The sequence below is a fragment of the Falco punctatus genome (genome assembly GCF_963210335.1).
Source record: "Falco punctatus genome assembly, chromosome: 11".
NCBI classification, from domain to species: Eukaryota; Metazoa; Chordata; class Aves; order Falconiformes; family Falconidae; genus Falco; species Falco punctatus.
Window position 1 is genome coordinate 1,999,538 of NC_137591.1, and position 21,213 is coordinate 2,020,750.

The 21,213-nt window shown below is 47.4% G+C and overlaps 1 protein-coding gene across 2 annotated transcripts in view; it reads left to right on the plus strand.

Annotated features, from left to right (window-relative positions):
- The first annotated feature begins 1,013 nt into the window (after positions 1–1,013).
- WLS (Wnt ligand secretion mediator) overlaps positions 1,014–21,213 on the plus strand; it is a 36,855-nt gene continuing 16,655 nt past the window's right edge. Inside the window, exons 1-2 of one of the 2 annotated variants that reach the window (XM_080406721.1) lie at positions 1,014–1,214; positions 16,565–16,837. In XM_080406721.1, coding sequence (XP_080262847.1) covers positions 1,109–1,214; positions 16,565–16,837 — 379 coding nt within the window. In that variant the 5' untranslated portion in view covers positions 1,014–1,108. The remainder of the gene's footprint in view (positions 1,215–16,564; positions 16,838–21,213) is intronic. The other variant, XM_080406720.1, reaches the window with a different exon arrangement.

Below are 21,213 nucleotides of genomic sequence, written 5' to 3' on the forward strand. Positions count from 1 at the left end.
TGACCGAATGCATTCCTGGAAGCCCAGTAGGTTTGGCTACAGGGCTACCACCTTGCATTGCCACCACTTCTGCAATCTTCCTGCCATTTTTTGTTGGGGGTTTTTGCATTTGTTTCTTCTGAACTTTTTTTTCTTATCGCTGACTCTTTGCTTCAGCTTATCATTGGTTTGTGCCTCTTAAGTATTCGACCCGATTTTCATTTTGGTAGTTCTCATCTATGTTTTTGTCACCAGTTCTTCCCTTTCATGGCTTGTTTGTCCTCAGGGAGGTTACTGGCAACACCCGGTCTGGTTGCGCGCGATGGCACTCTGTGCAGTGAAGTTGCACGGCTAGGAGGGCGGCGTAGCACGGATCCTTGTGGTATCCCATGAACTGCTGGAAGGCACTGCCGCTGAAAACCAGAGACGATGGCAGGGGGTAGTGGAGTCATCCTGGGTCAGCGCGTAAAGCAGAGCGCCTCAGACCGGGCGGCAAGCATCTTCCCGGCTGGACCGCAGCATCCCCGCTGCCAGCCCTCGCCTGGGAGATAGGGACGAAGGGAGGGTGGCAAAACTCGGAGAAACTGCTTGGCGCGGGCTAGAGACGCATCGAGGGAGCGCTCGGGGAAGGACAAAGCATTGCCTGGGCGCCACGGGGCCGCCGGCAAGCCGGGAGAGGCAACGGCGCGTTTCAGCCGGAACGGAAAGCCGGGTGCCGGCGGGGGGCCGGGGGTGCCGGGGGGGGGCGGGGGCCGGCGCCTCGCGTCCTGCTGCCCCCCCGTGAGGCTGCCGCCGCCTGCACCGCCCGTAGGAGCCCGGCAGCCCGGGCGTTCACCTGCAGCGCCGGCCGCGGCCGCCCCGCCCGCAGCCCGCCCGGGGAGCGGCCCGGGGGGCCGGAGCGGGCCCGGCGGCGGGGCTGCAGGACCGGGGAGGGGCGGCGGAGGCGGCGTCATGTGACCCGCTCCCAGCTCCTTTAAAGCAGCCACATGCAGCCGGGCAGCGGCCACAATCACGGCGGGCGGCGGAGCGGCGGCCGGCTCCCGGCGGGCCCGGCAATCAGTGCGGAGCCTGCCCGCCCGCCCGGCCCCCCGCCCGGGGAGCGGCGGGGGGCGCCCAGCGCCGGGCGAACATGGCTGGGGCCATCATCGAGAACATGAGCACCAAAAAGCTCTGCATCGTCGGGGGGATCTTGCTGGTTTTCCAAGTCATCGCCTTTCTGGTGGGAGGGCTGATCGGTGAGTGCCGAAGGTGCAAACTTTCTCTTCCTCCTCGCCTCGCTCGCGTTGTTTAGCTACTTGTTACAGTATCGCTGACTCGCTCCTATGATCTAATTAGCCCTGCTATTGTAGTTAAGAAAACACGGCTCCCTGGGCCTCTTTGTGCACATTTCACTCTAGTGCCTGCAAGAAAAGAAGGGGCAGAGGAAAAGTTTTTCTGGCCTGGATTCAGTCCGTACTTAAAGAAAGAGGAAGGGGGGGGAAAAAATCTTCAGTTATGGCGACTGGTCGCGCAGGGAAGCCTTGCATTGCAAAGTTGGGTTCTTTTTCAAAAATATATTTATTTTTTAAATTTTTTTTTCTCCTCCACTCTTTTTCTTACCTCTGCCCCTCCCCGTTTCTCGGCCTCCGAACCGACCGCAGGAGGAAACCTCGCCGCTTGCCAGAATGATAACAAAAAAAAAAAAAAAAAGTAAAAATAAAAAAAAAGAAAAAGAAAGAAAAAAAGGGAAATTAATGGGCGCTGCCCCGGGCGAGGCCAGGGCTGGTCCTGCTGTCCCGGGGTGGGGTGCCCGCCGCCCCCCCGCCAGCAGCCGCTCCCCGCGCCGCCGCACTCGCGCTTTTGTCCGGGGTCGTTTCTCCCGGGGACCCCCCCTGCGCCCCCCGATCCCCGCTGGAAACCGCACGGGCTCGGCCGGGGCTTGTGGCTGCCCGGGAGGGGGGTTGAACCCGCACCCCTCCCCTCCCCGTGCTGCTGCCCCCCGCCCAGCCCCGGGGGCGGGCAGCGCCCCCCGCGTCCCGCCTGCCCCCAGCCGCTTCCCCGCGCCGCTGGGGCAGCCCGGCTTTTCGCACGCGAACCTCCTCGCATAAAACTTTTTTTTTTAAGCCCAGATTGTGTTTGTTTCTTCAGGAGCTCGCAGGGAGCGTTACAAAATCCTTGGGGAAGCGCTGGCACGGGTGGAAACTTTGGCAACAAACTTGCAGTCGGGAGTTGCCATCGCTCTACCTCCGAGGGTTTTTGGTTTTTTTATTTTTATTTTTATTTTTTTCCTGGAGTTGGAAGGAGAAAGATGGAGGAGAGCATGGTTTTGGGGCAGTCCCGGGAATTTTTATTTATTTATTTATTTGTTTTTTTACTAGAAAGCAGCTGAGTTATGCGCCGGCTCCTTGGAATGAGCTTCGTGTCTATGTGGCTACTTTGGCGATTTGCGAGGGGGAGGGGGGGTGGGTTATACCCTCCTGCGGAGGAATCCTGCCCCCCCAAACCCTCCCCCCAACTCCCTTCTCCCTTGGGGCCAGGGCTGGCTCACCCAAGGGACCGTCCCCCCCCTTCCTCTGGTGCAGGCTTTTCTCGGGGGCTGCTGGCATTTTCCATACGGGCTGTGGACAGCTGAAGTCCCATTGCTCTGAAGGGGCATTGGGAAAATTATTGCACTTATTTGGGAGGCTAAGGTTGGGCTGTCCAAGCGGTGGTCTTTATATTGAAAAAATATCTGTGGCCATTCTTCAAAGCAGATTCTGTGTTTTCTGGTGCACGTCAGTGCTTTGTATTTGTGCCCTCTCTAATTTTCAGTTTCTAAGAGCTATAGATATACTACTACATAAAATTTTTAAAAACTAAAGTTCCCCTTGTTCTCTAGCTTCCTCGTCTTTGCTTAATCACAAAGTTGTCGCTGGCACATAGTGGATAAAACCCAGTTTTTCTCGTCTTGTGGGCCTGAACCAACACTGAAGGTTGTCAGGATTGGCTGGGTTTCCCTCCCCCTTTCCTTTTTTCTTTAAGAGCTGGTTCAGGAGCGGGTTACTGAATGCGATGCTGATTCATTAGATAAAACGTCTTGGCCTGTGTTACGTGGAGAAGCCAGGCTCGGTGTTCAACTTCAGTGTTTTTTCTAGTAGCTTGTTGCTTCCAAGTTTAAAAAAAAAGTAAGTTGCTTGTACGAATGGAAGGTGTTGGTATCAGAAAGCCAGGTTTCTGTTGTCATCTGGGGGCATGTGTGATAAATAGATATGTTTCTGTTTACAGGGAATAAACAGAAGTATTTCGGTTCAAGTTTGTAGGGATTGTGAGATGAAAGAACTTGGATGCTATTAGTTCAGTCTTCCATCTTTCCTGTTCCTTCCCTCACTGGCTGTTTCTGCATCCATGATGGATCCCCATCCTGGGTGGGGGGCCCAAGCTGATGTTAGGGCTGGAAAGCTGCCTAGGCAGGTCGGTGATTTGGGGCTGGATCTCAATGCCTTGCACAAACTCTGAGTAACTTCATACAGCTGGAGTAAGCGCATCTATCTGCGGGCGAGTCCTAAAGGGTTATTGTGGGCAAACAAACTTTAATAGCTGGAAAACCCCACTTCTGATCTTCTAGCAGATTAAACTGCCCTAATCAATCACCCAAACTGGTTTTTCATCCACAGTATTTACCACTTCTGAGTGAAGAGGCTCATACACACACCTCCACACCCTTCAGTGTAATGGCTGTGGGGCAGCAGGGCTGAGGGGCTCCTCCTGGGAGCTGGAAACTTAAGCGTATATGTGCCTGTGAAACAACTCTTTAAGTTCTTACATGTAAACTAGTGTGGTCCACATCTGGCACTGCAACACACGGGCAGGGCATCGCACCTCAGGGGTCTACATGAAACTTCCCGGGAAGCTGCCTTGGATCTCCCCTCGACCTTGGGGTCCCTGTGTCCCTGGAAGCTCTGAGCCAGTGGCATGTGGTGGACCCTTGGGCTTGCAGCTGTGGGGTCCTGGCCCCTTCAATTAGTTCCTAGCACAAGGCATTTTCTAAGAGGCATCTGGTGAGTAATGGGTCGGTGGCCGATGTTCTGTGGTGTGGCTGGAGGCAGCTGGTAGGGAGTGAAGCAGTGGTATGAGTGCTCACACTGCTGATAGCTCTGGCAGCAATGACATGGCACAGCTGCTTTTCAGAGAGGTGTGACACAAGGTGGGATGGGAGCTGAGGTGTCACTGAAATAGCGTTCTTGGTCTGGTTTGATCCAGCGCACCAAGGATCTAGTTATTTTAGTTTATTCAGGTCTAGACAAACCAAAATATGTACACAACTGGAACACAGCTACAAAGCTAAACCAGCCTTTCCTTTAGCAGTCAGTTAGGTCATAATTCAAAACAATGACTAAGTGCTCTATTTTAACAGATTACTTGTGCAAGTCCAAAATACAAAAATGCATGCATTGGTACCTGATATGACAATGACAACAAAGCTTCATTTTTCTGAAACTGGGGGTTTCTGCCAGTGGTGGTTCTCTAGCTGGTTTTTAGGCAGGTAACTGCGAAATGTCTGAGTTTTAATACTGCTTGCACATTTCTGACAGCTCTTTTTATCTAGAAGCAGGAGTCTTATTAGCTGTCACATGGGTTTTGCTTAGAACTCTGTTGGCAAAGCATGAGATGTACATGTATGGGAGTCATTCCCTTACCGAGGTGAAGCTCCTGTGACCGTCTAAGGAGGCTTTGCAAAGATGGGGGGGTCAGAAAATGCCTCAAAAGAAAATTTTATTGAGCCATTTCTTTGTTGTCATGCTGTGGTAATGAACTGTTGGCTCCAGACAACTGGGACTGTCGCAGCTTCAAACTGTCCTGTTTTGAAATGCTGCAGAATTTTGGGTGTCTGCTCTGTTCTGTGGTAAGCATCTTGTTTAAAGGTTATGCTTCTGGATTGTGCGTGTTATGCGTTCAGTAAGGATGTATCAGTACTTGATAAAAAATTATTCATAAAATTAGTGAACACAAGGCTGTATTACAACTATCTTGCTATAAATGCTAGCATACATGTATTACAGGAGAATGGAATCAAACAGGAATGCTTTCTGTTATCATTCAAGGCAGCATTAATCTTTGTGAGAAATTAGGCTAACGCTAATTTACAGTCATGCTGGCAGTCCCAGGAGCCCTTGCATGCTATGCATATGTATGCTCTGCCTTTTCAGTCTATGGTGGGGGTTTAGCCAGATACCTGGCATCCTGGCTGGCTCCAGGAGTACTGCCAGGCTTAAACAGGCATTGAGTTGTGCTAACCAAGTATAAGAAGCCAGGTTAGCTGGTGACGGTCTTGGACTCGGCATGAGGACAAACCTTCCCACATCTGGACCAGCTGCAGCATCTGTCTGGCCATGCTTGTTACTGGGAGTTTGGATCAGGGTGTTTCAATGGAGGTCACGCCACGACTGCTGCTCCAGGGCCGAAGTTGAGCTAGGACACCTTGTGTCCTCTCCTGACTGCTGGCTGGGTGGTAGAAGTGTTGTCTGTATGGAAATCTGACTTGACTCTAGTGTGGGCTGAATGCCTCTTGGTTTGCTGTAAACCAAAGCTTTTGATTACAAATTTTCTTCCTCTGTATACCTTGTGGGAAGCTGTTGTTGGTGTCCCTCTTTCTAATTTCCTTTGCATCCTGGAATTCTTTTATATATATACACACCATTTTACAAAGAAGAAGAAAAAGGGAAGAAAGAAAACAGACTTTACTGCTCAAATCCGTCTGGAGTTAATGGGGATAGCAGGAAATTTTGGGTTAATCAAGTCCCAAAGCGTGGGGCACTTTTCATAATGCTCCATAGCTCTGCAGCTCCCACAGAGTGCTGGAGAATGCTGAGCCTCTCAGGTGCTGCTGGCACCCAGGCAGGATTTTGTGCATCTCGGTGGGCTTTGTGCCACTGCCTCATCACCACAAAAGCAGCGGGGCAGCCGTACAAACCTGCAGCCTCTGGCACGCTTGCTGGCGTGCTGTTAAGCCAGCTTGTCCTGCACTGAACAGTGTGGTTTGTTCTAGCAACCCAGGGTCAAGAAATTACCCCACCTCCCCTGCAGCTTTCTGTCTTTCCCCGTTGCTTTAGTCGAGCAAAGCAATGTGTATCTTTCCCCTGGTTTTCCAGTACCACAGGAGGATGTAGGAAAGAGCAAAGCTGGGCAGATAGGCAGGCTGAAATGGAAGGTGCGGGAGGAAACTGGGCAACAGATGTCTGTGCAGCAATATTCCTGCTTCAAAACTGGTATTTTTTTTGTTTGGTTGGTTTGTTGCTCAATAACTTATTTTATGCAAGTTACTTCCAGGACTCCAAGGATGCCTCATCCCAAGTCACAGATAGATAGATAATCTTGGTTTCAGTTCAGATGAGCTGCCAATGCAGGATAACCTCTCTGTGATGAAGAGAAAGTCCAGGAGCAGGCATACATACAGTTAAGGACTGAAAGTCTGGTGCCCAAAAGTACACTTTACAAATTTAACTGATTGGAAAAGTGGAGGTATTTATTTAGCACATGAGTCTTCTGAGGCGAGGGGGATGCATTTAAGAAGGTGCAGGTTCACTGCTCCCTTGCCTCAGCTTAAGGTTGAAAAAACAGAATTGTTTTGACCGGAGCAAATAAAACTCTTACTTGTGTGTCTCGCCCAGAGAGATAATGAGTCATGTGTATAAACGGCTGAGTAGCTATCAACAATTCCAGTTCATTATCTAAATGTCTGATTTGGCTCCTGAACAGTGAGTTTCCAGGATTTAATTTTCTTTCCTGGGATTTCATTACCTTCTTAGGGCTGAACTGATCTTTTGACGGCAGAGATACTCTGATTTCTAAGGTATGTGGATATAGCCTGCTTAGGGAAGAGTGTGGGCTCCAGGACAAAGACCATTTTTATGTGCCTGACTTTCTTTCATCACTGGCCTCTCCAGAAGATGGGCAAGCTGTGCTGAATAGGTCGGTGCTGTACCGTGGACATGAATGCCAATAGACTTCTCTGTATAGACACATTCCTTTAGTGCTGCAGCCTTGGCAGAAGCACTGGGAGCCGATGAAAAAGCAGACATGAAAGGTCATGTCTATTTAGTTTAGGTCTGCTCAATTCTTCTTTTTAAGAGCTGTAACTGTAGCTGAATGGGCAAATGTGCCAGAAATTGAGAGTTCCCAGGCAGAAACATCCGCACTGGGGGCCTGAGGAGCGGGTGGCACAGCTGTAAATCCTCCAAGGTGCTGGGGCTTTTTTTTTTTGCTCTTCTCTCAGTTGCGGGGGGAGATGCTTCAGGGAAGCTCTCTGCCTTGTAGTTTATGTGAAGAGGATGGTCCTCTTGCTGCCTCTCTTTTTCTTTTGTGTTGATTCTAACTAAGCAGGTTTGGTTTTAAAACATGACCTGAACGCTTACCAAGCGGTGGTCGTGCTGCCTCTCTGCGCTTTGCAAGGGATAACCCTTATGCAGGAAGTCTTTTTGTTAGCAAATAACGTTTATGGTCTTTGAGGCCAAGTTATAACTCTCTGATAGCCTCGGAAAGCCTTTGAAGGGTGGCAAGGTGTCAGTCTGCCCCAGGACTGCCTGCTGCTGGCCCCAGCCTGGGGATCTGCTCCCTCCTATTCAAATGCAGATGAAATTCTTTACATATCTTGAGCATTGGCGGGTTCAAGGTATCTTGTTATCTGTAGTTTGCCACTTGGGGAGTTTCAGGCTGTCGCTCAGGAGAAAAGCTGCTGGATAACGTCAGGTCATACTACTATTTTAGACCTCTGTTTGCAGGGATTTAATATCTTGGCTGGGCGTAGCAGGAAATGCATTTCATCTGAGTCGAGAATTGACAAAGGACGACTTGGAAGAAGATCAAACTGCCTGTGGCAATTAGTAGATCAGTTCTGCTTTTTTTTTTTTTCTTTCTCCTTCTTTTAAATAAAATATTTCTGAATATATATTTCTGCCTTTATGGAACTCATACTGCTAGTGCTCTCTTCATTTGCATTTGTGGTTGCTGTTGCATATGTATATGAATCGTGGAGGTCACTCATTTAGTTCTCCCAGCAAATATATTTGTACTCTACTGCCTCATAAAGATTTTCTTGTGTTGTGACTTGCCTGGGGCTGAGGGAATAATCCCTTATCTCCGAGAGCAAGACTGTTCCCCAGAAGCCCTTTGGTTGGTACTCGGTGGCAGCAGCCTTGCAGGGTGCTTGGACTCTGTTCCCACAGTGGGGATCCCGACTACACTTTCAGTTTTAAAGGCTGCTGGCACAGCTGCTTCTGTGGCTCTTTGAGAACTTGCTGAAGAAAATCTCTAATTTGTGCTGCTCTAAAGAGGCTGTGTGCTACATGGAAAACTTTTCTGCTAGTATGGCCCAAAGCTGCAAAAGTAGCATTGAGGAACAAATCTTGAGCAAAAAAAACCCAACAACACCAACTAGCCCTCCAACATGAATATGCACACGTATCTCGAGCTACTGCACGGTTATAGGGAGATAAGCATAGAACTTGCTCAAAACCTCAGCATGACTGTTCTGGCTGGCTGTAGTGTGTGGTTAGGGACCTCCACATCCTGGCAGCTCACTTCCCACCCGGGTCTGGTAAGAGGGTACCTGGAGTTCGGCAGAGGCCTAGGCTGCCCTCCGTGATGCCAAATACCGCCGTCATCCAGCCGTCCCCTGAACTGGGTCAGGACTCCCACCACCTTCCACATGAGGCAGAAGAGCCTGAGCCAGTGCAGTCCCTAGAACAGGCATGGGCACAGCCTGTTGCTGGCTTGCTCTGCGCATCCAAAGCAGGGGACCTGGATGCAGAACACCAGCTTGGGTCAGGAATCTCCCAAACTAGGCTCTGGTGGTTTGGGCAAGTTCATAGTCATGGTCCGAAACAAAAAAACAAACCCAACCCCACCAAAAAAAACCCCCAAAAAGGACAGAGAAACCTGTAGTATTGAAAAAATCCTATTTGAGATGACAGAAATAGAAGTGTTCAGCTACAATAGCATGTCTGGCAGCTCCCACTGTAACTAAGGATGGGAATGGTGCCCTGAGGCTTTAAAGGACTGTGGCCTTGATAAAGCTTGAAGCCAAATGATGAGAAAGAAGGACCCTCCCCAAGGGGAGTGAGCTTCTGGGGGGGGGGAGGTGTTTTGTTTTGTGCTTTCTTTAGAGATGAGTGAGGAGATTTAAATATACAGCAATTCTGCACATAAAAGCTGCCAGTGTTCAGAAAAAGGCTTTCTTGTAGCTCATGAAATAGTAACTAGTAATAAAAACCCAGTAATTTAAAGACTTCATTAGTGGTCACTGTCACTAATGTATTAAACCGGTAGCGTCAAGGTCAGGAAAGAAAACTTTCACAGTGCAATAAATACATATTTACAAATAATAAGTATATGTAATGTTATTCAGGTTCTCAGTGTTCTAGTTGGAAAAGCTCAGTCTGTCCGATGATAAATTAGCTTGTTTATTCCTATCCTGCTGTTGGTTAGTGTAATGAAGCAGAAGTCCATTGTGTGTGCTCATTGGGTAGTGGTGGCTCTGCACAGAAGGGGGTAATTGAGTAGAAAAGCAGAATGCTCCTGGTGCATGGGAGAAGTTAACACCACATGAGGTCAGTAGGATTCAAGCTTTAATCAATGTAGACACAATGCAATTGAGAGTTTCTAAAGGGCTTGTTTATAGTGCGAGAGCAAGGGTCAGTAGTTAATCTGAAATGCTGTAGGTGTTCTAGATGAGAAGGTGCAAAATATATATCATAGAGGTAAGTATTCATGTGGGAGCAGAGAGGGGATGTTATCCTTGTAACTGGGCTGAATGCCTTGTTTGCGGGAGTATGGAGGAGGGAAGAAAGAAGGAATTATTCGAGGGTTTATTGTGGGAGCATTTTAAAGATCTACTTAATTTTATTGAATCTAATAAACTGAGTGATGGTGGCTCTTATGCAAATCTAGGCATATGTATTATTGTAAAATATTGAAAAATTGAGCTCACTTAGAGTAGAGAGTTTCTTTAATTTAAAAAATTAAGTCTAAATATAGAAAAACTGTTTCTTCTGAGGAATAGTTCCTGAGTTAAGCCTCTTTACAGGTAGGATCTTATTTGCCGCTTTTTTTTTTTTGCTTTTTTTTTTTTTTTGCTTTTTTTTTTTTTTGCTTTTTTTTTTTTGCTTTTTTTAATTAGAAAAGAAAAGAACAGATGAATGCTTACCTGAGATAGATTGCTTCAAGGACAGTATAGCTGAAACTGAAGGAAAGCTACTTACTGAGGTACTAGAGAGAAGTTAAAGCCTTGAACTGGGGCTTTGAGCATTTAAAAAAAAATTAATAATAAAAAGTTCTATAGCTGCTCAGTGCTATTTGCTGACATCTTTCAGGGGAAGTCCAGTGAGCTGTAAATGGTGCTGAGTTTCTCTAAATGAGTTTTCTCTGTTGCACTTGCCCTCGCCCATCACCACGTGCCATCACCACTGGGCTTTGCAGGAGAGGTAAAACCAAGAGATAGGTGGGAATAAGTTTTGCTTGTGGCACAAAGATGTTGAAAAGGTATTTATTAACAATGGGTAGCTGTTTGGAGAAATTAGGCTTGCTTTCTTCTACCATTCTTAAAGGCATAACTGGTTTAACTTTTGTTGTTTTTTTTTTTTAAAATGTGAAGGTGAAATGTCATTTTTCCGTATGTTTGAAGACTCACTAAGATCTGTGGCCACCAAAAGGCCTCCTTCCTCAAGTGTTACTTATTGTCAGTCTTTGTACTTAACCTCAACTCAGTTAAGCTTTGGGACCCTAATTTTTCTGTAGGGGCAGCCAAGCATCAGCTGTAAATGCACCCAACAGCGGGAGGCAGTGAGTTGGTTGGAGAAGAGCAGAAGCATCTGTGCGGGTGAGGGGACAAAGCACTCGGAAGATCTGGGAGCTCTATGGAAAACCAGCTGTGACTTTTCAGAGTGGAAAAGTGAACTGTGTTGACCAGTCGTGTTTATGTCCGTACGATGTGCTCCCCAGCAGGTGCCCTCATGCAATCACCAAATATACACAGATTGTAAATGTGATTGCTGCTTGGCATGGGGAGGCTTCACCCTAACAAAATAAAGGTTGGGATGCTGTAATTAATTAATTATGCTTGTATTGATTGGAGGAACAGGTGTTTATTTTTCATCTGAAGTAACCAGACCAGGAGGGTTAAGTCTCAACTAAAACTTGCCAGCTCCCCCACCGCCAGAATACTTCCGTTTGTGTAATTTAGTTGGCTGCAGTATTGCACTTGTCTTGAACGGAATTAAAACTTCTGCTTCTGAGGATTTCTGGAAACCAAAATCAGGAGCAAAGTGGTAACCAGGGTCTAACCCAGTGATTCAAGAAAGCATGACACCAGTGACGGCCAGCCCTGGATCCCCCAGGTCCCTTCCAAGTACCCTGCTAGTTACCAGTTTGCTGGGTATTTGGGGTAGGATGCTGAGTTCCTTCAGCAGATGCTGTAGGGTTTTACTGTAGAGAATGTAGGGGAGCAGAAGCAGCGTTGGATGGCTCAGGGTGTCTCAGCTGTGTGATCAATCACTTTGGCTGTTTGCCTAGGCTCTTACTCTGTTTAGTCTATGTGGAGTGAAAGAACTCTGAATCTGGTTGAGAAGAGGGAGAGAAATCCTCTCTACCTTGGCAATGAGGATGGTCACCAGTGCTGAGAAACTAAATGATGACATCTTTTGCTGAATCAGGTCATAAGATTTTTGACCTCTCTGGCTACTAGCTATAAAGTATGCTGAGATGACTCTTTCAGATCCCTTTAGCTGGAGTTGCTCTATAACACTGCCATCCTTGGGTGAAACACCGCTACCAGCTCAACACAACACTGAGTGGGTTTGGATCATTCAAAACTGAAAGCAATTCAACTTATGTCTGCCCCCCCCCCCCAAGTCTCCCTTGCTTTTAACTGCTGCTGTTTCTTGGGGACATACCTTGAGAAAATTCATATGCTTGAGCTATACGGCTTTTTTTATATAGGCTATATGGTGCTGCCAATATGAAAAGAGAGAAAAATCTCCCTGGACATAATATGAAAAAGTTGACTCAATCCATAAGACGTAGCTGAAATGGCTTTGAAAGTTCATCTGAAACTTGCCTGGATGTCTGATGTGGTTTCGCTCCCCGGGAAGCGGTGGCTGTGCTGCTGGAAGGCACATGGATCTCTGGGGGCTCGCTGGCTGCTCACGAGGAGCCATGCTTCCTTGGCAGGGACAGCAGGATCTGCCTTGACCTCCTCTAACTTGGGATAGCATTGAGGCCTTTGCAGTGAGCCGGGCACCTCCGAAGCCTTTGCTGGAGGAGATGTGGTGGGCCATGTCCTCGATCCCCAGCAGTACACGGGCTGGCTGTGCCAGCCGGTCGCCTCCTACCTTTAAGACATTTTGTGTTTATAGCATATCTGCAAACAAACTTCAAAGGGGCTAAACTACTCACTCCCCAAACTAGTATGAAAAGCAGTGAACTGCAAAAGAGAGGTTGCTCAGACTGCGTTGGTTTTATTTTCATGTCTGTGCTTGCCACGGTTTTCAAGGACGATTTAATGAAGGTCTGTCCCATCGGAGCTAAGGAAGGTGACAGAGGTGCTTCCCTTGGGCACAGGCACGCTGGCTTCTTGGAGATCCTGCCTGTTGCTCTGAAAGCGTTTGCTGTGAATCATCCTGTCTCTAAACTTGTCTGTGGGAAGTTTTTTCTCTTAAGTAGGGGGGTTGGAAGTATCCACCGACAGTGCTAGCAGCTCTGGCAGCCTCATGCCTACGGCTTTTGGCATCTGTGACCGCAGGGCTTGAAGCCCTTGGTGTGAGGGGTCCCTGCCCGATGCCTTCCTGGGGCTCTTTCATGGGGGCTCCCCAGGCAGCCCCAACCCAAGTGAGTGGGCTCTTGGGGAGCCACGTTCCTAACCAGCTTCTGCAAAACTTTCCTGATAAAAGCCCTGCTCTTTGGTTACTTTGTTAACCCCTCCAAATGGTACCTGCATTAATTACTGCAGTGCCTCTCATCACAGCAAGCAGACTGGAACACAGGCCGAAGCTTATCCGCTGTATTATGCATAAATGGCTATTTAATTATTTACAGGCTGACATATATCATTTAATATATAAAGCCGAAGCATCTACCAGCCCACAGGCAGAATAGCTGAAAGCAGCCTGCTTGGCACCACGTTTTAACTGAAATCCCTCGATGCTAGCTTTGTTTTGCATAGCACTTTGTAATACTGTTAGTTGACTTGGCTGCAGTTTCACAAAGCATTTTTTTCCACTTGGTTCAACACTCGCTTGAATTTAATGGGACTGGAGCCAAATAAGTAATGGGAGCCAAGTGCCGACGTTTGTTTGGTGTGCAGTTCCCAACAAGGAATATATATAGCGATTGTCTCTTGCTCCTCAAAGCTGTAACTTTGGCAGAGGGGATACTCAAGGGAGCATGCCAAGTATTTAAAATCATAATCGGTCGGTGATGAAAACATGTATTTATGGCTATAATGAGTTGCATCAAAGCAAGAAACATTAGTCTTCTCTGTAGAAGTAACAATGTCTTTTAATTCAGAAATGCCCACTCTTAAATCACACCGAGATTGGTCAAAGTTAAAAAGCTTGGAGAGCTTGGCCTGGATAGCTGGCTTATTTCACAGCAATATTCCTAATACTCACTTACAGCTGCAGTCTCAGCTGTGGTTACTAGGTTCTGCATCCAGGCATGATGAAGGAATGTTGCACCATTTTATGCATTTGTGGCATGTCATTGAAGTGTTCTGTAATCCTGGACTTGCAGCTAGGTTTTTTGTTTGCTTGTTGAATGCTTTTTTTTATTCTGGTTTTGCTGTTTCTTTCTGGCCTATCAGTGATTTGTTCTTCTGGGGGGGCTGCTGTAACACATGAGCTTTCTGTGGTTCCTGGGGGACTGCTGGATGCAGCGAGGGTTTGAGAGGCAGCAGTGCTACATCTCTGTGATGTGCTTAGGCTGTGGATTGATAGCGAGAGCAGGTATGAATCTGGGAGTATTTCTGCTTAAGCAAATCCCTTTCCTTTCAGCCCACCCTTTATGCTAGCATCACTGCTGCTCTTCAGCAAGAAGAAACTTACTGCTGTCAAAAAAATTGGAAAAAAATGCAGTTTATAAACAACTGCTTTTTAATAACTTCCTCCCGACTGGCACGTTGAGTCATCTCTCCCCTGCCTGTAGGAAGGAGTGCGGATGTCATCTTTCTGATGAGGTGGCACGTTAGGGAAGATGCTATGCAGGGTTCCTGGCTTGGATCCCAAAAAGCAATAGAGCTGGTGTTGTGATGCTGCGTCCAAATTACCAGGGAGCCAGGTCTGAATCATCTGGGTGTAGCGTGTGCAGATGTCGGCGTGCTGAGCCGGGGAGCCCTGAGCTGGCCCTGCCCGGGCTGAGGCTGCGGGTGGCTGGGTGGGCATTGCTCAGGTTTTTTTCTTACTGGAATACCTGGAAGTTTGTAGGTAGGGTGTTGTTGCTTGCTGCTGGAGTTTGCTGGTTAGCTGTGATCTGTCCAGGAAGTTATAGAATCATAGGATGGGTTGGAAGGGACCTTAAAGACCGCCTGGTTCCTGGGCAGAGACACCTTCCACTGGAGCAGCTTGCTCAAAGCCCCATCCAGCCTGGCCTTGAACATTTCCAGGGATGGGGACCTGGGCCATCTGCCAGGTCGAAGATGGTGACAACGTGAAAATAACCTTCTGCAGGAGCTCACGGGCTGGCCAGCTTATCCCCAATTTTACATGACCACCTTGGTGTCTTTTCTCTGCAGACTTTGACATTAAGTCATCTGTTATTCTGTGTGCCTGGGTATCTGTTATTCTATGTGCTAATTCTGTTTTAATTCATAGATAGGGACCTTTCAATGCTTATCACTTGTGTTAGAGCATTTTTACATTATTAGGTTTAATTTGAACTTAAATTTTTCAAGTTCAAGCCTTATTTTCATTTTAAAAAGGGCTGGATAGTTTGGGGTTTTTCATCAATGTCACTTCACAACTTGGTAATACATAACTTTAATTTCTTCAAATTCTAGTGAAAACAAATACCAAGAAAACTCTTGAATAGAGTTAACCTGCTCTGTCTGTTTCCCCAAAGCTGTGAAGCTGGAAGGAATTCATTACAGCATGTCAATGGTACCTCCCTGGTAATACTTCAAAAAATAAGACCGTTCTGGCTTAATTGCAGGGAAATATATGGAGCTGGCCGTTGTGCAAAAAAAATACTTTCTATGACAAAAGGGGAATAGATCCGTAAGGGACAGGAGAATTATCAACCTTCTAGTCACTGGATGTTCTGACCTGTGGAAGCCCCTTGGATCATACTGGGGAGACAAGGAACTGGAGCAGCTCTAGCTCTGCTTGTCTCCGTGGTTTGTCAGTTCTGTGATGCATTAAAATAGCATTAAAATATTTATTTCCCAAATGATATTGGAAACAGGGCAGAACTGCTGTCATAAGAAGACTGCATGGCCGAACTGTGTTGGAAATGTATTTGAGTTTTTAAGAGCTTTTTTTTTTCTCTGAGATTTGGAGATGTTATATGCTGAAATTCTGGCTGAAGGTGCAACGTGTTTCTCTTCTGCTTTCATCCCTATTTGTATGTCAGGGTTGGGCTGTTTCCTCATTGACATAAAGCCCAAGCAGTATACTCCTCCGTAGTTCTGTCTGATCTGGGACGTTGTACACTGACCTGATGCAATCAAAATTAGTATCTGAAGTGCATGCACCAAGCCTTGTGGCTTGCTGTGGTGATGGGGCAGGGCAGAGTTTGGGGAGCATTTCAGAGCCAAGATCTCTGCTCAGCTTCTCTTCTCCCAATATCTCAAAAAAAAAAAAAAAAACCACAAAATACTAACTAGGGGAAAGAGAGACAAATCTTTGGTTGTAATAGTCATTAGTTCACACCTGACTTACAGGAAGAGGAAGAACTACCTTCCTGCAAAAGGTTTTCCTACAGTTAGCAGCAGTGGGTGAGCAAGGATCTTTGGAGCATCATGGAGGCAGCCAGTGTACCCGGTGTTTTCCACAGGAGGAGTTTTAGCAAGGCTGAGACGGCTCCCACAGCAAGTTTGCTGGGCTGGGTTAGATGCAAAGTGGCGCTGCTGTCTTCTCTTACCAAGCAGTGAGAAAAGCCTTCCTGCTCAAGGAAATGTGTGTCTGTGCGTGGTTCACATCATTCTGCTAAGTCCTGCCCTGCTCTGCAGGACCACACGGTTTAGGATTAGTTTGTCCATCTAGGTCTGCAATACAGGTACGTGCTTTGCACGTACGTGGATTGGCTTGAGTGAGCAAACCAGAAGGGTGTATGCACAGAAAAAGACGCCAGTAACTTTCATTATGATTTCTGGTGTAACTAAGGTATCTGAGACTGAACCAGCAGATTCCAGCTGCTTTAGCTAATCCTAATTTGATCCCACTACAAAGTCAGTAATATGTCTGTAGATGCACTAAACTTAATTACTTAACTGCAAGATCAAGGATCTGTGAAGGAGAATAATTTAACGCATTTGTTTTAAATTGCCTTCAAATAGTTGAATATATAGCCGCATATTTTGGTGCGGAAACCACTATATAAGATATCTCAAGATGCTAAAAATGCACTTCTCTTCCATTTACAGCTCCCAGCCCCACTACAGCTGTTCCTTACATGTCAGTGAAGTGCATTGATGTAAGAAAAAACCACCACAAAACCAAGTGGCTGATGCCCTGGGGACCCAACCACTGCGAGAAGCTCAAAGACTTCGACGAGGCAGTGAGCAAACAGATTGAAGCCAACGATATTGTGTTTGCCGTGCACATTCCCCTCCCTAGCAAGGAGATGAGCCCCTGGTTCCAGTTCATGCTTTTCATCATGCAGCTGGACATCGCGTTCAAGATGGACAATGACCTGAGTAAGTCACTCTGTCATTTGTTAGATTTCCCAATGCATTTCTCTCAAAGTCGCTTTTCTCTTGCACCATGTGTTAACTGCTGCAGTGCCTCCATGCAGTGAGGTGATGCAGGAGCATGTTCTAAAGGTGGGAATCGGTAATGAGACATCTCAACATATATCTCTGCAGGCAGGGCTGTTCATGCCACACTAGTGAGTAGCTAAGCCAATCATGAGCAGGTTCCCGGTGGAAGTGTGTAGCCCATCACGCTGGTTTCAATCCAGCAATTTGCTGTTGTAGCATACACTCCTGGGTTTTATACAGTTTTTCAAAATATTCCAGGATGCTCAGTGCACAGCAACAGTTCACAGTTGTTAATACATACAGCCCAACCCTTTCAGCTGCTTCTTTCCTCCTGTTTCTACGTGTTCCCATCCCATGCCTTGTGCTGGGTGTGCACGTGCCCAGCCATGAGCTGCATCATGCAGCCTCCCCAGCGGATGCTTGGGTTTGGCTGGACGAGCTCTCTGAGCAGTGAGCAGGTTGAGTTGGTTGCTGCCATGCAAGGTAGTGCCAGGGCCGGTGCTGAAGATCTGCTGGAGCAGTGAGGAGTGGGGATGTCCCTTCTGGAGGCACCACGTCTGCCGGAGCAGCAGCGTCACCTCACTGCTCTAGTTTGGGTGTCTCACTCTGTGTTGAGGTGGTGAAAAATCAGTGTTGTGAGGGGTTTTAATTTTTTATTTAATTTTATAAATGTCCCTGCCCCCAAAATCCTTTATCTCAAGACTCAAACTGGTTTCCCACTGCTGAAGACTTTAAGCCATGCTCTTCTGCTCTGTCTTTGCCAAGCCCTTTTGTGTGATAAGTTTCTAAAGTGCAAGCCAAAGTAGTCAGTAAACGAAATTATTGATCTGTAAGCTTATATCAGGAGCTTGTAAGAAGGAATGCTCGTGTCTGGGTTGTTAAACACGTGCTCTCCATTGGGCAGCAGTTGCAGAAGAGTTGATGTTTATTTACTGAACCTTTGTCGCAATAGCAACTTCAGCCTTTTCAGTTTGAGGTTGGTTGTTCAACTGAAATAGCTGCCCTACCTTCCATCGATTGTTGTGAGATACTTTTTTTTTTTTTTTCTGGGATTTGATACATGCAGATGGAAAGTCGCTTCTGGCCTTGAAACTACAGCTGTCCAAATTAACTGGAGGACTGTGTAAGTACAGGAACTGTGGAAGAAGCTGTCTTACTGGGATTCACCCTTAGTACCTGCAAGAGGATAAAATAAAAAAAAAAACCATACCCAAACCAAAAACCAAAACACCCAAAATCAAAAGTAACCCTGCAAAAACTCTTCAAAAGGATGTTAGGAGCAGCCAGGGCAAGGCTGATCTGCCCCTTACTGAAAGAGGAGTTGTATATGTGTTTGCATGTTTTAAAGTGTTTGGGAAAAATCCCTCTCTCGAACAGCTGGAACCTAACAATGAATAAGTAACATTCAACCACACTGGTTGAACTGGGGCTTCTGTAGCTGTTCCTCTGGCTGCAGCCTGCCTGGAGGTCTGGCTCTAGTGTTCACATAACTGTGTGGCAAATCAGTTCGGGGAGCAAATCTGCCTTGGAACCTGGCTGCTGGGCTGGGGCTGGGGACTAGCGAACCTCCGTGCTGGTGCCAGGGGAGCTGGAGCCTGCAGCCGGTCACCCAGGGTCTGCTGGAGCTTTGATGGCAGCTTTGTTTCCTTCGCTGCCTTGCCTGCTCAGCGTGGACCTGTTCTTCCCTAGCTATTTAATGTATCATCATTAAGACAAGTTAAAGATGAGATTGTATAAAGCTTACATATTATTCTTATCCCTATAATTACGTCTAAAATACAGAGAGAGTAGCTTTGTGATTTTATTAGGGCCTCAGCTTCTTAGGCTTCAAGAGATGATTTCGTTTAGAGAAATAACACTTTGTTCGGAGGCTTTTAAAGTCAGACAGCTAAGCTGGAGTCAGTAACTGGCTGAGCACCTGTGAGCAGGTTGCTAGAATGCTAAACAAGCTTTTGACAGTATTTCTCCTGTCTGGGCAGAGAGCCTTTTCGTTCAGGTCATTATTTGTGCTGTTCAGTGACCAAGTCCTTAAAGGTGGGAACTTTTTTTGGGATTTAAAAGCAAAAAAGCTTGTCTTGGGCTGCCCTCTGGGTAATAAAAGCAAGGTTTGATGGTGAGCTGTACCACTTCTGCAGCTGGGAAAGACTCAGATTCTGGTCATTATCAGTTCAGCAGGTGCTGGTAATTTTTCTTTATAAGAAGCATTTGGAGGCAAGGGACACTAATAGTTCTTGTGGTCTGAGCTTGCTTGGCACATCTTGAAGGTTTTCTTTTGTTGACTGAAGAAAGTATTTTAAAATGCTCTTTTCCTACACTTGGTGCCAAGCTGAAGGCAGATGTAAATTAAGTGTAAAATCTGAGAAACTAGTGAGTAACACAGTTGTTAGTTGCTAGATTGTGTTGTAATAGATTAAAAACCAACAACAAACAAACCCGAAATAATTGCATATGGGTCCCTGTATTTTGCTGCTAACTCTGCATTAGTGTTAAGAGCTTCATCAATCGAGTAATTGGAATCAGGTCATCCAAAGAGGCAATACTGAAAATGTGAAATAACCTCATTTCTTCTTTTAAATACACAGTTCAAGTTTCCTCTCTCTTAAGCTTTGAGGGACCTCAAAGCCAGCAGTCATCCTGCTGTAGTTAATGCTGGCAGGGGCTGGTGCCAAACCAGGGATGGCTCCTGGAAGGCATCGCAGCTGTTTAAGCCGCTGCTAGTCACAGTCATAATGACTTGTCTTGAAGCTGCCCCAGACCATCTAGGAAAGTAGCGCCGCCTGGTAGCTGCAAATGCTCTTACCCACCTGAAGGAGCTGGCTGCCAGGCTCCCTGTGAAACACCCTGGGCTCTGCTGGCTCCCGGAACCCTGCAGTGTGGTCTGAAAATGTTGAAGCTCATGCAAGATGTGCTGGGTCCTGCGCTCAGCCACGCTCCCCTTCTTGGTCTTTGCTGGGAATGCTGCTGAGCCATACCTCAAACTGTCACCCACTTTCCTCCTCAAAGCTGCTTGGCCGTCCCCTTGCCCTGCAATCTGTAAGCAAGGCCCATGCACAGAACAAAAACTTGCATCTGCCTCAAGTCTGCGGGCTCAGCTTTTCCAGGGTGCTGGCTGTTGCAGCCCTCCTGGGAGAGGGATGCTCCGGGGCGGTGGGGCTGTCTGTAGGGAGTTGTCAGGGTGACTCACGCGTCTGATGCAGGCGATGCTTCCCCTGATCTCCGGAGAGCCGGAGTCATGGCTGTGTGTCAGCCCTCCGCATCCCACCAGCAAGGGATCTCCAGGGGCGGAGGGAAGGGGCAGCCCTGGCCAGGTGCCCCAGAGAGCAGGAGAGCTGCACCAAGCCTCCTGAAACACCCTGTGGGACCTGCACCCTTCAGAGGAGGAGCCAGCCTTAATCACACTCGTCTTGGGAACTTGCTCCAGACTTGCATAATGCTGGTGTTTAGAAGTTTTTTCAAAATGCAGATGTTTAGAAGCTGAGCTACTTCCCTTGTGTTTCTCCTTCACGGAAAGCTGGGAGGGACTCAGACTTGCTGTTTCTCGGAGGAAAAGGCAATTTCTGTGCCCAAGCTGTCCCTGTCCTTTTTTGATGCATTGTGCATTTAATTATTAAAAAAACCTTTCCAGAACAGGCAAAAGCAATGGACAGAGAAATGAGATGAAGTTATCTTAAAACTGCCTGTACCTCAATTGCAAAAGCTGCGATGGGAAATCTTAGTGCCACTCACGAGGACAGCAACATCTGCAAGCAGGACTTGCTCCTGCTGCAGTGCAAAGCGCCCTGTTTGCAGGGAGCCCTCGGGTGCTTGCCCAACCGCTGGCACAGGGCAGCAGCCAGACCCCTGCATGGCAGTGCCGGTGTGCATCCATCTATCCGTCCATCTGCAGTGCCACCGGCCGCATCCCCAGGGGAGCAGCAGCCATCCTCTGGTTTCCAGCTGTAAGAAATACCTTTGCACACAAAAGATTTCTTCTAAAGCTCAAGTGTTACTCCATCACCGCGCAATTAGGTCTGGTTCCCATCACTGGATTTGGGGAACACCGGGTGCTTTCAGGAGAGGGATGAAGGCTGTTTAGCTCGTCAAGGACTGTTCTCCAAAATAGCTCCTGCCCTTGGAAGGACAGTCCCTGCTCTCAGACAGGATGGGTGTCCACATGGCTCCTGGAGCCACCTCTCCTTCCCCTCCGCAGCACTGTGGCCATCCGTGGATGGGGTTGCTGGTAGCAAATGTGCAAGTCCCCTTTCCTCAGTAGGTTAGGTGGTCATCTCTGTTCCCTGCGCATCAGGGTCACTTCAAAAATTCAGTCCTGCTTT